Below are 12,930 nucleotides of genomic sequence, written 5' to 3' on the forward strand. Positions count from 1 at the left end.
TCTGGAGGTGGTAACTATATTTTTCCTAGCTCTTTAAAGATAAATCTGATGACTCCTGTTTTTAATTGCTGTTTTTCATGGCCTTGTCATTACAGACTGCTAGGTCGACTTCATATTTGGATGTTCCCACCTGGAGGCAAACACTTATACCTCCCTACATGTAGCAAAATAGGCTATCAGTGAGAAAGCAAGGCAGATTGGGAGATTCACTGGAACAGCAACATGTAGTCTCACACGGATAGTACTGTAGGTGACCAAGGACATTTTGCTTTGAAAATATTATATATATATATATTATTACATTTATACCTTGCCTTTCTTTCCATGATAGAAATCCAAGGCGGCTTTACATATGGTTCCCAGGAGGTCTCCCATCCAGGCACTGACCACACCTGACCCTGCTTAGCTTCAGCAGGGAGCTGACCTTATGTGCCTTCAGACACTATGGGTGGTATTCAGTGCTAGTCCTACTAAGACTAGACCCATTGAAGTTAAAAGATATGACATTTGATTCATTTCAATGGATTTAATCTGAGTAGGACTTAGTTGAATACAATCCTGTATTTTCTTTCTCTCTGGAAAGATGGATTTGGGGAAGTGATGCTCAAACTCATTAAACCAGGGATAGCTTACTTGTACCCCCTCCAAATGCTGCTGGATTACAACTTCCATCATTCCTGATGATTGGCCATGCTGGCTTAAGCTGATGAAATGGGTTGGAATCCAAAAACATCTGGAGAGCCGTCCCTGCATTAAACCTTACCTGTTGCCACTGATATCAACTAGAGAGATGATTATCATCTTTCCCTGTTACATTGCCTATTTATTATAATAACTAATATGTTCAATTTAATATAGCTAACATAGCTACTGTATAACGTATAGCTTAGCAGCGTATCTAAAAGGCCCTCAAAATGAAAATTACTTCAGAGAGGGGAAATTCTAAAGGGTTGCTAGCCTGTTATCAACTGAATTATTCTCATGGGTGCATTTTGCAGTTCAAAAGTGTATGTTTTAGCCCTCCACCTTTCATTCAAAATATTTTACTAGTGATACAATATTTAACATGCAAACTGCTTTAAAAGCATGGTGTTTCCCATAAAGGATACCCTAGGCTTGATAACATGCTTAAGGCTGCAGTCTTATACTCACTTTTATGTATGTAAACTCAGTGGAATTTATGAGTAGATATGTATAAGATTGCACTGTAAAGATATCATATTTACTTAATTGTTTTTAATAATTTGTTTTTATTGATAATTTTAATGTTTCTTGTAACCACTGACAGGTTTTTCACAATCAAGCAATATATAAATTTTGTTAAATAAAACAAAATAAAAATGTAAAAGTAGTTGGTGTGCAAAGATTCACTTACTATGACATTTAGGTAAGTATTTAGGATGTATTTATATGTGCAAATGATCCCTCTAGTCAAATAGATAGCCCCTCATTTTGTAAGCTACCATTTTGGTCTCTAGGCTGGACATCTTCCTGTGCAGTAATACTGTGAAGGAGGACATACCACAATTCTGGTCAAATTTCCACATAAAGTGTTTTATGGGACACTGCTCATGCACTTATGTAATTCCTATTTGCACTGTGGAAACATGGCTAAAATATCTCCAAAGAATGTGTAGGAGTGAGCCTTTAAACTCTAGCATATACTCAAACAGCAGCAGCACAACACACAAGTTTAATTCTGACATACGTTTTATTGACATTAATATTTGCTTCTAGTTTGAACCTTGGTTGGCTACTGAAATTAAGAAATGGTATGCTGTGACAGCACAGCTTCTCTAGAAAAATGTTGATAATACAACACTCTCCCATCCAATCCTGTCAAAGCTGATTCCCATAACAACTAATTGCTGCTCTTTTTATAGAATTATTTTGAGCGGGAACTGAAGTTTCACCATAACAAAATTAATAGAAAACATTAGCTAATAGTTAGTGCTGGTATATTTCTAAAGTACTCAACATAAAGACAATAAAACTGTGAATGTAATCATGACTTCCTATATGGATTCAAGACAACAAAATTAGAACTCAGCTATAGCCATTTGAATAATCACATCTGATCTGCATTATTTATTAATTACATGCTCAAGTGATTCAAGGTTGTACATTGCCTAATTTCATTTCAAAGCAAACACATTGTACTTTTTAGGCATTTTACATTTTTTTATTGGATTAATACAATATCTCTATTTCATATATGAAATAGAAGCCAACTGATTAGCAATTTGATCAGTACAAGGGTTCTAAAACTTTGCCACCCTGAGCACCCCTTAAGATGAGAAAACTATAGTAAATTTACCCAAACAGGAGAGATGACTTGCAGACTTCATAGCTAAGGGCAAGTTGACAAAAGGAAACAGGAATTAGTCCAGCTTGCCCAAAACATGATCTGATGCTCATTTGAAATGGGGGGAGGCAGAACTCTTGAGGAAACAAATACATGTTCCAAAAAAAAAAAAAGAGTGCTGCCAATCAATGTTAACTGGGGACTGATAGGTTAACTCTGTCACTGGCCTAAATATGCAAATGGGAGAACTGGAGGAGTTTGACACACCTACAACATCCGTACCCAATCTCATTATTCATCCTTTCCTAGGTAGGTCCGCTCCCATTTGGAGCCCCACGGATGGACTCATCTCACAATGGGTTATTCACAACTATCCATGTTCTAAACCAGGGACAGCCAACGTGGTTCCTCCAGATATTGTTGGACTACAACTACCATAATCCCTAGCATGACTAATAGTCAGGGTTTATGATAGCTATAGTCCCAACATCTGGAGGACACAATGTTGGCTACTCCTAATCTAAATCATACAAATACTGTTTTGACCTCTCTTAATTACTATTCTATTCTTAGGCCATTCAGAGGTTGCAAAAGAAACAATGATTTGGTCCTGTTCCTGCTACTTCCTACTCATAATGATCCTGACATAGCCCTTTTTATCTTCATAACTGAAGCATTTTTGGTAACTTTAAATTTTGGTATGGTCTAGCAACTCCAGTACATTATATGGAGCTGCACACATACAGGGGCTTCTCTGTTGTCATCTATGAGCAGGAGAATGACCTGTCCACAATCCCTACATATATGCAGAAAGCTTTCCTTCATAGAAGAGAATGGGGAAGTCCCTGTGCACATCAGACTTTTGTTGTACGCTATATCTCTTGTTTAATCTTCACTAATGTAGTCTAAGTTACATATGACTTGTATACCCTTCTCTTACATGATCAGAGGAACAGGGAAGTTTCTTAAGGATTTAGCTCCCCTCTCTATATACTTTTTTCTTTTGGTCGCAGATCAACATAAGAAGTACAAATTAAATGTCGATTACCTTCATTTTCTGCCAGAAAAAGCTGGTTGGGTGTTATTCATATCACTGTAAAAACTAATAGTATTCACACCAGCAGCAAATACATTGATGCCAACAAAAGTAGTTTTAAAAAAATCTTCTTTAAGATGCTAACAAATTTACTTACAAACACCTATATTTATTATTTCATAAATAGGCGCAACAGCTTCCATAAAAAAAAGATTAAATACAGACACAGTATGAAGAAACAATAATACATAGGCGTATGTAAAGGTTATAATTTAGCAGTTTCCAATCTGTTTCGGCATCTAATAAAATATCAAGAAAGCATTTGGCAGTTTTATACATAAGAGGACATAAATGACGTTTACTAACCATTACACATAAAGTGATAAAAAAGCAGTTTTAGGCAATACAAAATAAATGTGTTTGCTCTTTTCCCAACACTAAACTTTTTTTTAATAACTAATGACAGAAAAGCCAATTTCTGTTTAATTAAATTCATTTGGGAATAATTTTCCTTTTTTATCTTTCAAAGACTTTGAAAATATAGAACTATTAGTCAGTTGCTTAAAAATGAAGTAAAAATATGAATGTTTGCCAATTTAACCCCCTTTGTGAAATCAATAAACTGGAATGAGCCAGTTTCAAATTACAATCAGCTACAAAAACATTCACATTTTATACTCTAGGAGAGTGTAACATAGATGCTATTTACAAACTTGCTATGACTGCTACATCAAGCCATTTAAAAAGTCTTTAGCAGTTTCATATAAACACCCATTATGAAAACCAATGGAAAATCCAGGACTTTTATCCAAGACATCTACAGTTGCTAAGGCAGTTACTAGCGTAGCACTTCACAGCAAAATTAAAAACCAACATAAAATCTGAATGGTCCAAGCCTCCTTCCTTAAGGAAAGAAGAAAAGCAATGTCCATTTAAACAATGTCGAAGGAGAAAGAGAAAGAAAGAAGGGGGTGGAGGAAGGAACAAGACTAATTTTTTCCCCAGTGAATGACCCACCAGCTCAAATAGTCCTAAGTGCTTAGCAACTTATATTTTCTAAATAAATGCAGAACTGCCTTGACTGCATAAAGCAATCCATGACGAAAAGACTTCCCTGCATTCCTCAGTGGAAAGAAGAGATGCTTTCCCAAAATGTTTTCAGGTAAGGTACAATGCTTTGTCCCTCTGCATGGCCCTGTTGAGAAAGAGATTGGGGGCAGGAAAACAAGAGGATAACACTTAGTATTGACATTCAAAATCAAATGCTAAACCTTGAAATCAGTGTTTTGATATCTCAAGCCCATGAGAAGTGTTGGCAAAGTTCCTAGCTTCAATTCAAGGAGGGTGCACAATTCAAGCCAGGGCTCAAGAAAGCACTCTACCCCAACAGCAGTCAGCCAAAATCCCTTTATATACCAGTCCATGTGACTGCCACATCTTACCCAAATCGGTCTTTGAACATAAATGCTTGTGATAACTCACTATTTCAACTAAAGCATATTTTCTTGGCTGTGCACATGAAAGTAGAAAAATGTGGGCTCTTACCAGTGCTGGGGAACCCGTTGCCCTCCATATGTTGTTGGAGTATGACTCCTATCACCCCTGACTAATGGCTATGCTGGCTGGGGCTGATGGGAGTCCAACTACATTTAGAGGGCCATGGGTTTCCCATCCCTCTATTAGACATATGGAACATTCTTCCTTAGTGAAGCAAGATGACCAATCGATATATCCCAGCTATAGAAACTTAAATTTCTATGGACTTTTGCTTCTCCCTGTAGTAAGTGCATTAAGTGTTTTCTTACTTAAAACAAAACAAAACACAAACCCAAGACAGCCCATTACAGTTACAACACCATATCATAAAGTGTGTAGTGATGGGGTGTAGAGGCAGGGACAGTTGCTGGAAGAAGAAAAGGGTCATAAGCCCTACCGAACATGTGCAGATCCTCATTTATTAGGTGAGTTTGTACACTATGGCTGTCAAGTTAATGTTATCTTCTTTTGGTTGGATACATTTTTCCATGTGTCTCTTTGATTTCAGTGGAGGGTGAGCCTTATTTGCAGTTCAAAAAGTGCAGGATTGCATAGCCCTGGTTTTCTTAAACAAAAGTTTCCTAACTAGTAAAATATATTGGTTTGATGTAAAGCAAGCCACTACATGTTTATTCATGTTTTCACTAGACATCTCTTAGTAAACAAAGGCACCAAAAACCTATAATCTTATCTAGACAATAAATATCAAAAATTGATACCATAATTGTTGCCCGGCTGTTGTCATAAATATTACTCAACAGAAGGTGGCATTCACTAGCTGCTCACCCATTACTGCAGTAATCATTATTCCAGTCCACACTCTGTGCTGGGGGATTTCTGCACCCTGAACGAACGTACTCCATCGCTTGGGTAACAACTTGCGCAGCTGTAGATGTTGGGTTGATAATATTCTGGTAATCAGGCTGGAGAGTAAAACCCTAAAAAAGGAAATGAATTCAAAATAACGTTTACTCATCCAAGTTAACCTCTTAAGTGAAAGTCCTGACAAAGTACCAAGTTGTACCTCCACTTTTTCAAACTTGAAGAAAGGAAAATAGAAGGATGCTTGCGCTTTTAAATAAATAAATAAATAAATACATTTAATTGATTTAGAAAAAATGCTAGATAACACACTGCAATAGAATTCTGAGACAAAGAACAGAGGCATTTTAAAGCCATGAAAAACAACTCATTCAACATGGGAAAATAAAAGAAAGGTCTGTGTGTTTCTTACAGCTCGTATTTCGATTCAACGCAAGGATACACTATTAGTTAATTCCAAGAATATGCAACAGAATCTTTTTGAACGATGCAGGCAGCAGGTGGCTGAGTGTTTTATTAGACTACACCTATTCACAATTATTGTTCTCAACCCCCTTTTATTTGGTTCAGTCACAAAAGGACCATCTGCTCCGTCTTTTATTTGCACTTCTTTTTCAACTACACAAAAATCCAACTAAGTCTTTTTAACAGTTGTTGGACTAATGTAGCAAAAGCAGCATAAAAACTCAACTTGCTGTTGTTTTCAGCCAAGAGTGAGAATGCCTAAATGTTGTTTGCCAAAATCAGCAGAGTCGATCAGATTTTCAAGAATGGTATGCATTGATTTTCCATACAGTACTTAGCTTAAAATAAACAAAGAATGCTGCTGAAAGGTTAGGAGTGTTTATAGTGCAAACGCACTATAATAAACCAGCTAATGCTTGTTCGAAGAGAACAGCCTAGATTAGTCTAGAGAGATGAACTTCCCAAAGACATCAGAAGGAAATGTGCTAGTTAAAGTAAAGGTTTCATTTGTCTATGTAGAACCTATTTGATGGCACATTTTCTGGCAAATATAAATGTTGCCATGTGTCTGGCAAATATTATAAATGACTAGTTCAAACCAAGATGTTAACATATAAACACTATTGCTACTGTTACTCGTAAAATTTAAAAAAACAAAACTGAACTCATTTGCTTCTGTTTTTATATCTCACTATTTAAGCCAGCGGTGTGCAGTGGTTAGAGTGTTAGATTAGGACCTGGGAGACCAGGGTCCAAATCCCCACCCAACCATGAAGCTCACTGGGCGACCTTGGGCCACGCACTGTGTCTCAGTCTAGTCTACCTGAGGAGGTGCGCTTGGCGCCGACATTATCATCTTTTCGGCGCCAAGTTAAAACCTTCCTCTTCTCTGAGGCATTTTAATTTAAGTCGACTTAATTTTAAACTGTTGTATCTGATTTTAGAGTGTACAGTTTTTATATACTTTGTTCTATTAGATTGTGTAATTTTATTGTATTTTTTTTGATGTTCACCGCCCAGAGAGCTATTGCTAGTCGGGCGGTATATAAGTTTAATTAATAATAAATAAATAAATAAATAAAGGGTTGTTGTGAGGATAAAATAGAAAGGAAAAGAACCATGCAGGCCACCTTGAGCTCCTTGTAGGAAAGGTGGATATGAATGTAACAATAAATAAATAAAATAAATAAATAAATAGAAATGAGTTATAAACTAACTTCTATCCACTTTTTTACTGTAGGATCTAACATAACTACTCATAATATAGGATTTGTGCAGGTGTAATTGTGGCTCTCAGTATAGAATCATTCTTGGGTACTAGCACTCCCATTTCCACAGCTCCTCTATTGTCTTGAGCAAATTCTCTCTTAAATTGTTTACTTGCACCAAACTTTAAGTAAAATCACAGCCATTTATTTATTTATTCCTCATCCAAGGATCTCAGGATACTTCCATTACAACCACAATCAATAAAACAATCAAAGGAGCAGATAAAAGCAACCATAAAACCAGCATAACAGAAAACCCTGAAGAACCTCCAACAGTTCTCATTACAAAATAAGGAAGCTGCCTTACACTGAATCAGACCATTGGTCCATCTAGCTCTGTATGGTCTGCACTGAGTTGCAGCAGCTATCCAGGGTTTTGGACATGGAATCTTTCTCAGCCCTACCTAGAGATCCAAGGATTGAACCAGGGACCTTCTGCATGCAAAGCAAATGCTCTACCACTGAGATATGACCCTTCTCATTGACTAGCAAACTACAATACCTGAAAGGCTTGGGCAAACAGTTATATTTTTACTTGGCACCAGAATGCTAGCAAAATTGGCACCAATTGTGATTCCAGGAGAAGGACATGCCACAATCAGGGCACCACCACAGAGAAGGCCCTATCTCATGTCACTATATAATGGGTTTCCCCTAAGGGTGGGACTATGAGAAGGGAGGCTGATACAGAGAGAGGTATTCCTTCAGATACTTGTGTCCCTAGTCATTTATGGCTTTAAATGTAAGTATCAGCACCTTAAATTTAATCCAGAAATGAATAGGCAGCCAATGAAGATCTTTCAGTATTGGTGTTATGTAAAAGATCCCTTGCAGTTGTCTGAGACAGCACTTGGGCAGATGCATTCTGCACTAATTGAAGGTTCCAGGTAATTTTTTAAGGGCAACCCCATGTAAAGCTCATTAGAGTAATCCAGATGGTGCATGAGTCACTGTGACTAGGCTATCTATTTCCAGGAATGGTCATAGCTGTTGACCAGATTTTCCATTTGACTAGGATATGAAATTGCAATTTGAAGTGGGTTGCAGGCAGCAATGTTTCCAGCTTCAAAGGTGTGAGTCAGAATACACATTTTACTATCTCATAATGCTCTAATGTATTACGAATTGATTGTAATTTTTCTGAGTTCTTCTATAGCTCAAATGAGAGCTGTAAAATGAGATTCTGCACATACACAGAAAATGCTTTCATTTTAAGTCTAAACTGTGGGCACTAATTGCAGCCCAGACAGAGCTAAGCAACATCCCCAAAGGGTGATTTCTAAGATTATGAGGGAAACTGTGGCCTGAACGAAGAACACAACCTATAGCTTAATCTGAGACCTTGTATATATGCCTTCTATCTAGTCTTTATTTTCTTGATCTTCTTAGCTTATGGTGAGGCCAAAAGTATAAGAGAGTTGCTGGTTCAGAATCCTGTTTCCCACAGTAGCCAACCAGAGGCCTTTGCATAGATAATGAAGATGATGCATTAGACTTGTTAGCCACTTGTTACATGAAGGTCTCCAAGCAACTTGCATTTAAAAACATAAACATAAATATATTATACCATTAAAGCAAAACAAAATAATCTCCGTAACAGGCACAGGAAGTTTGGGTAGCACGCTACTAACAAAACAACATCATCTCAGTCTGTCAAAAGCCTAGGAATAAAGATGTCTTTACCTGGAGATGAAAAGATGTCAATAAAGGCGCCATGCAGACCATGCTGGGAGACTATGCCACAGATGAGGAGCCAAAAGTGAGACGGTACTTTCCCTTGTCACAACCCTCCAAGCCTCCCTCAGAGAAGGCACCTGGAGAAGGGCCTCAGATAATTTGACTGGAGAAATGTGTAACATCTGTCTTTTCCCAAAGGCTCCAGGGGTTCCTTATGATTGACCACAGCCCATAAAGCCTTAAAAATCACCTTTTGCTAGCTTTGTCTAAAATGTGATTAGTGCCCGGGACTTGGAAAAATAAAATAAACGTTTTCAGAGAAAAGGCACCATGATAAAGGTGTAGCCAACATTATGGATCAATTAACAACTCTAAAAAAATTATGCATTTTTAAATAACCAAGTTTATGGTATAGGTTTGTCTAAAGTTGCAAATGAAGTCAAAGGGTTGTATTCAATGTAGCACTAAGTAAGTAGTTCCATGAGTGCAAGGATTTCTGCTTGTGCTGTAGGACTTCTTCCCCCTCTTCCACTTGCCCTCTACATCTATTCTAGGGGTTCTCCCAATTTTCCGGAGCACATTTGGGGAGGACGCAGGGCCTGCATGGGGGAGGATAGGGAGGAAGTCCCTTTGCACTAGTAGTAATTCATATGCCCACAGGATGAGTTAGTTGAATACTGCCCCAGAGGGACTATTAACCTGGTCCTGTGATTCTTTATTTTGAAATAAATCTCTGAGTTAAAAAAGGGCTTAAATATTCAGAAGATTGCAGCCTAAATCAGCATACTATGATGTGACTACTTTGTTGACTAGTCTACAAGTTTCTCTACATCCTTATCCATAAGCTGTATCCCTCAGAGAAGTGGCAACTGTCTCATTGAATTGTGATTTTGCTACTCTAGAGTCAACGCATATATGGAAATGGAGTCTATATTCTGTACACTATAGCGCCTTCAACTGTCAAGTGAGTGATTTGACGTTTATATTGGAAGTGCTTTGGAACTGTCTAATTTGATGCTTATATTGGAACTGTCAACTCTGATTAGTGGCTTTACTTGAATTTCTACTAGTGGTTTTTACTTTTGTTTGTTTTTCTGTGTACAAAAGCAGTCATAGTTATGGATACAGATTGAAAGCAAGAAACAACAAGATATACTAAAATATATTAATAGTTATTTGCAACGTGGGTAATCAGGATTCCTTATGAATGAAGGCTCCTGTAATTACAAGCCAAGGGAACAGATGTGGGTTCTCACAACCCACAGATTTCATCAGGAAATCATGTTGTTAAAATAATATTTACTGAAAAATTTTATGCCAAAGCTAACAAAATACAATTGAAGAATTTCAGAATTGCAAAGCAACAAGAGGCCAATTTTTTTCCCCAAGCAGTTTATAGAATTCACTGAATACTTGGGCCACTCTGACGTAGAATGACTTAAATATAATTTTATGTAAGGGTTTTGCAAACAATGATGCAATTAAAAAAATTCAGAAATTCAGATGCTCTGTGGGGTAATGAGACAATGCCAAATTTTTTGCTTTCTAATGCTCAAGATAAAATCAACAACTGTTTTGCAACATGCCTCGAATTTTAAGTTTCATTTTCTTGTGCCAGACTGAAATAAAAATAGGCGACTTGATAAAGATTAATTTGATGTCAGATGGGACATTTGCTCTTTAATTAGATTTCTGTATCCCTGGCTGGGGTTTTGTGTGTGACTGTAGCAAATACTAAAAAGCCTGCAGCAGAACCTAAACTGTGATCCTCATCTCTACACTTTACCAGGAACTAATTTCATTTCCTGCCTGTCTGGAGAGGTATTTTCAACAGGCATCAATGTTTTTGTCTTCACAACTGATTTATTCATCAATCTCAATGTGATGTTTTTTAAACCTTTAAATTACATCCAAATCCTAAAGCATCTGTTTATTACACAAGGAAATTGAAAATCTGTCCATGTGATATCATATAAAGATTTTCGCTTAAGTTTATAAGGACAGTTGACATATATTAATGATTTCCCCCTTCCTCTTAACCACATTCAGAAACATGGTGAATGAAGAAAATGGGACAGTGGGGAAAAGAAAGAGTGGCAAAATGATATCATGCCCAGTAATTGACTAAATAAAAGATACATCAGAAGAAGCGAAGCTGCAGTGTCTTAAAAGGCCACCTGAGTGATTGTACTGCTATAGAAAAAATAAAATAAAATAAATAATTGTATTGTAAATCAGAACTAATCAATGCATTTTAAAACAAAATTTGTCTGTATCCTTTATATCCTTCTCCCGTGAGAATCAAATGTGGAGGGCAAGGACAGTCACCACCAAGGTTGAAACACAGGCCTACTGTCATCCACAACACAGTAAAGCAAGAGCTTAGATCAGTATGTTATCACTAGTGTAGCACAGCCTTCACCCAAGCTAGTGACCACCACTAGATGTTTTGGACTACAACTTCCCTCATCCCTAATCATTGACCAAGCTGGTTGTATTCCAAAGCATTTGGAGGGTACCAGCTTTGGGAAGGCTGGTGTGATGGAGTAAGAGAGTGAACAGCACACTAGCAATATGGAGATATTAATGTGTATATGTGATAGCTACCTCTCATGTAATACATTACAGAAATTGGATGAATCAAGTTTTTAACAAGACAGGCAGGCAGTTATGTCTTACTTAAAAGGGTAACAAGTGAGTTTAGCTCATAGTCAGATCCATGAAATAAGTCAGAGGGCTGATGGATTTAGCTGAAAGCCATGCCAAAAGCACTCAAAACTCTTTTCAAACACACAGCAGTTGTTCTGAGACATTACGTTGTAACATGTCAGTAGTGGGTAGTCTTGGGGTTCCCTATGCATGACTTCTGTTTCGTTCTAATTACAAGAGAATTGGAATTTCACTGGGAATGTTGACTCATTTTAGGAGTATCTATGTTACCAGAAAGATATGGGCAAATACACTTGCTTTTTTTAAAAAATGACTTTATGGTTCTATTTGCTTTCAGTGATCACAAAGTTCCTGCATAAATGTCTGTTAGCCTATTAACATCGCAAGAAATGTGGCTAATTTAGCTACACTTCTTTTAGGTTGCCTTTTCCTAATGAAGCTCATGATAAAGCAGGTAATATCGGACATGTGACCTATGAGAAGCTTCAGAGAGAAGCAATGAGTCTAGGTGAATGAGCAACATCATGGATTCATTATAACACACATAAGTTAAAGCACATTGGGGAAAAATAATTGGTGAAACTTACAAATATTGAGAATCTAAATTAACTGTCACCACTTAGGGAAAAGCTTTCATCACTTCATGTACACTAAATGAAAAACATCTGAATAATGCAGTGGGGGTGGGATCACAAAAATCCACAAAAAAGATATACCTCAGATGAAAATACTGTTTTCATGCTGCAATATAAATTGATGGTATGTCTCTTGTGTTCTGTTTTTTAATATAAAAAAAATCTCAGAAAGAAAATACCTGGAGAGTATCAAATGAAAAAAATGGGGTTCTTTAATTTTGGGACTGAAAAGTAAGTTCTTTGATGTGCTTGTTAAAACAATACCCAATAAAGTAAGGTCCACCTGATTATTATGCAGTCTTCCCCAACTTAGTATCCTCGAGAACTTTTGGACTTCAACTCTCATCAGCCCCAGCCAGCATAGCCCAAAAATCAGAGATGATGGGAGCTGTAGCTTAATGACATATGGAGGGCATCAAGGTGGGGAAGGCTGCTTTTATGTTTTAACACACACACACAAAAATAGAATACCACATTTCAGAATGATTAATGATACGAATTATGACTCTAAATTCC

The 12,930-nt window shown here is 37.1% G+C and overlaps 1 protein-coding gene across 18 annotated transcripts in view; it reads right to left on the minus strand.

Moving 5' to 3' along the window:
* Positions 1-1,705: 1,705 nt before the first annotated feature.
* TOX (thymocyte selection associated high mobility group box) overlaps positions 1,706-12,930 on the minus strand; it is a 348,499-nt gene continuing 337,274 nt past the window's right edge. For 17 of the 18 annotated variants that reach the window (XM_061599530.1, XM_061599521.1, XM_061599512.1 and 14 more), the window contains 2 exons: positions 5,664-5,815; positions 1,706-4,536 (listed from right to left, as the gene is read on the minus strand). In XM_061599530.1, coding sequence (XP_061455514.1) covers positions 4,500-4,536; positions 5,664-5,815 — 189 coding nt within the window. In that variant the 3' untranslated portion in view covers positions 1,706-4,499. Of the gene's footprint in view, positions 4,537-5,596; positions 5,816-12,930 lie in introns of all 18 variants that reach the window. The other variant, XR_009759373.1, reaches the window with a different exon arrangement.

Source organism: Rhineura floridana, chromosome 1 (assembly GCF_030035675.1).
Source record: "Rhineura floridana isolate rRhiFlo1 chromosome 1, rRhiFlo1.hap2, whole genome shotgun sequence".
NCBI classification, from domain to species: Eukaryota; Metazoa; Chordata; class Lepidosauria; order Squamata; family Rhineuridae; genus Rhineura; species Rhineura floridana.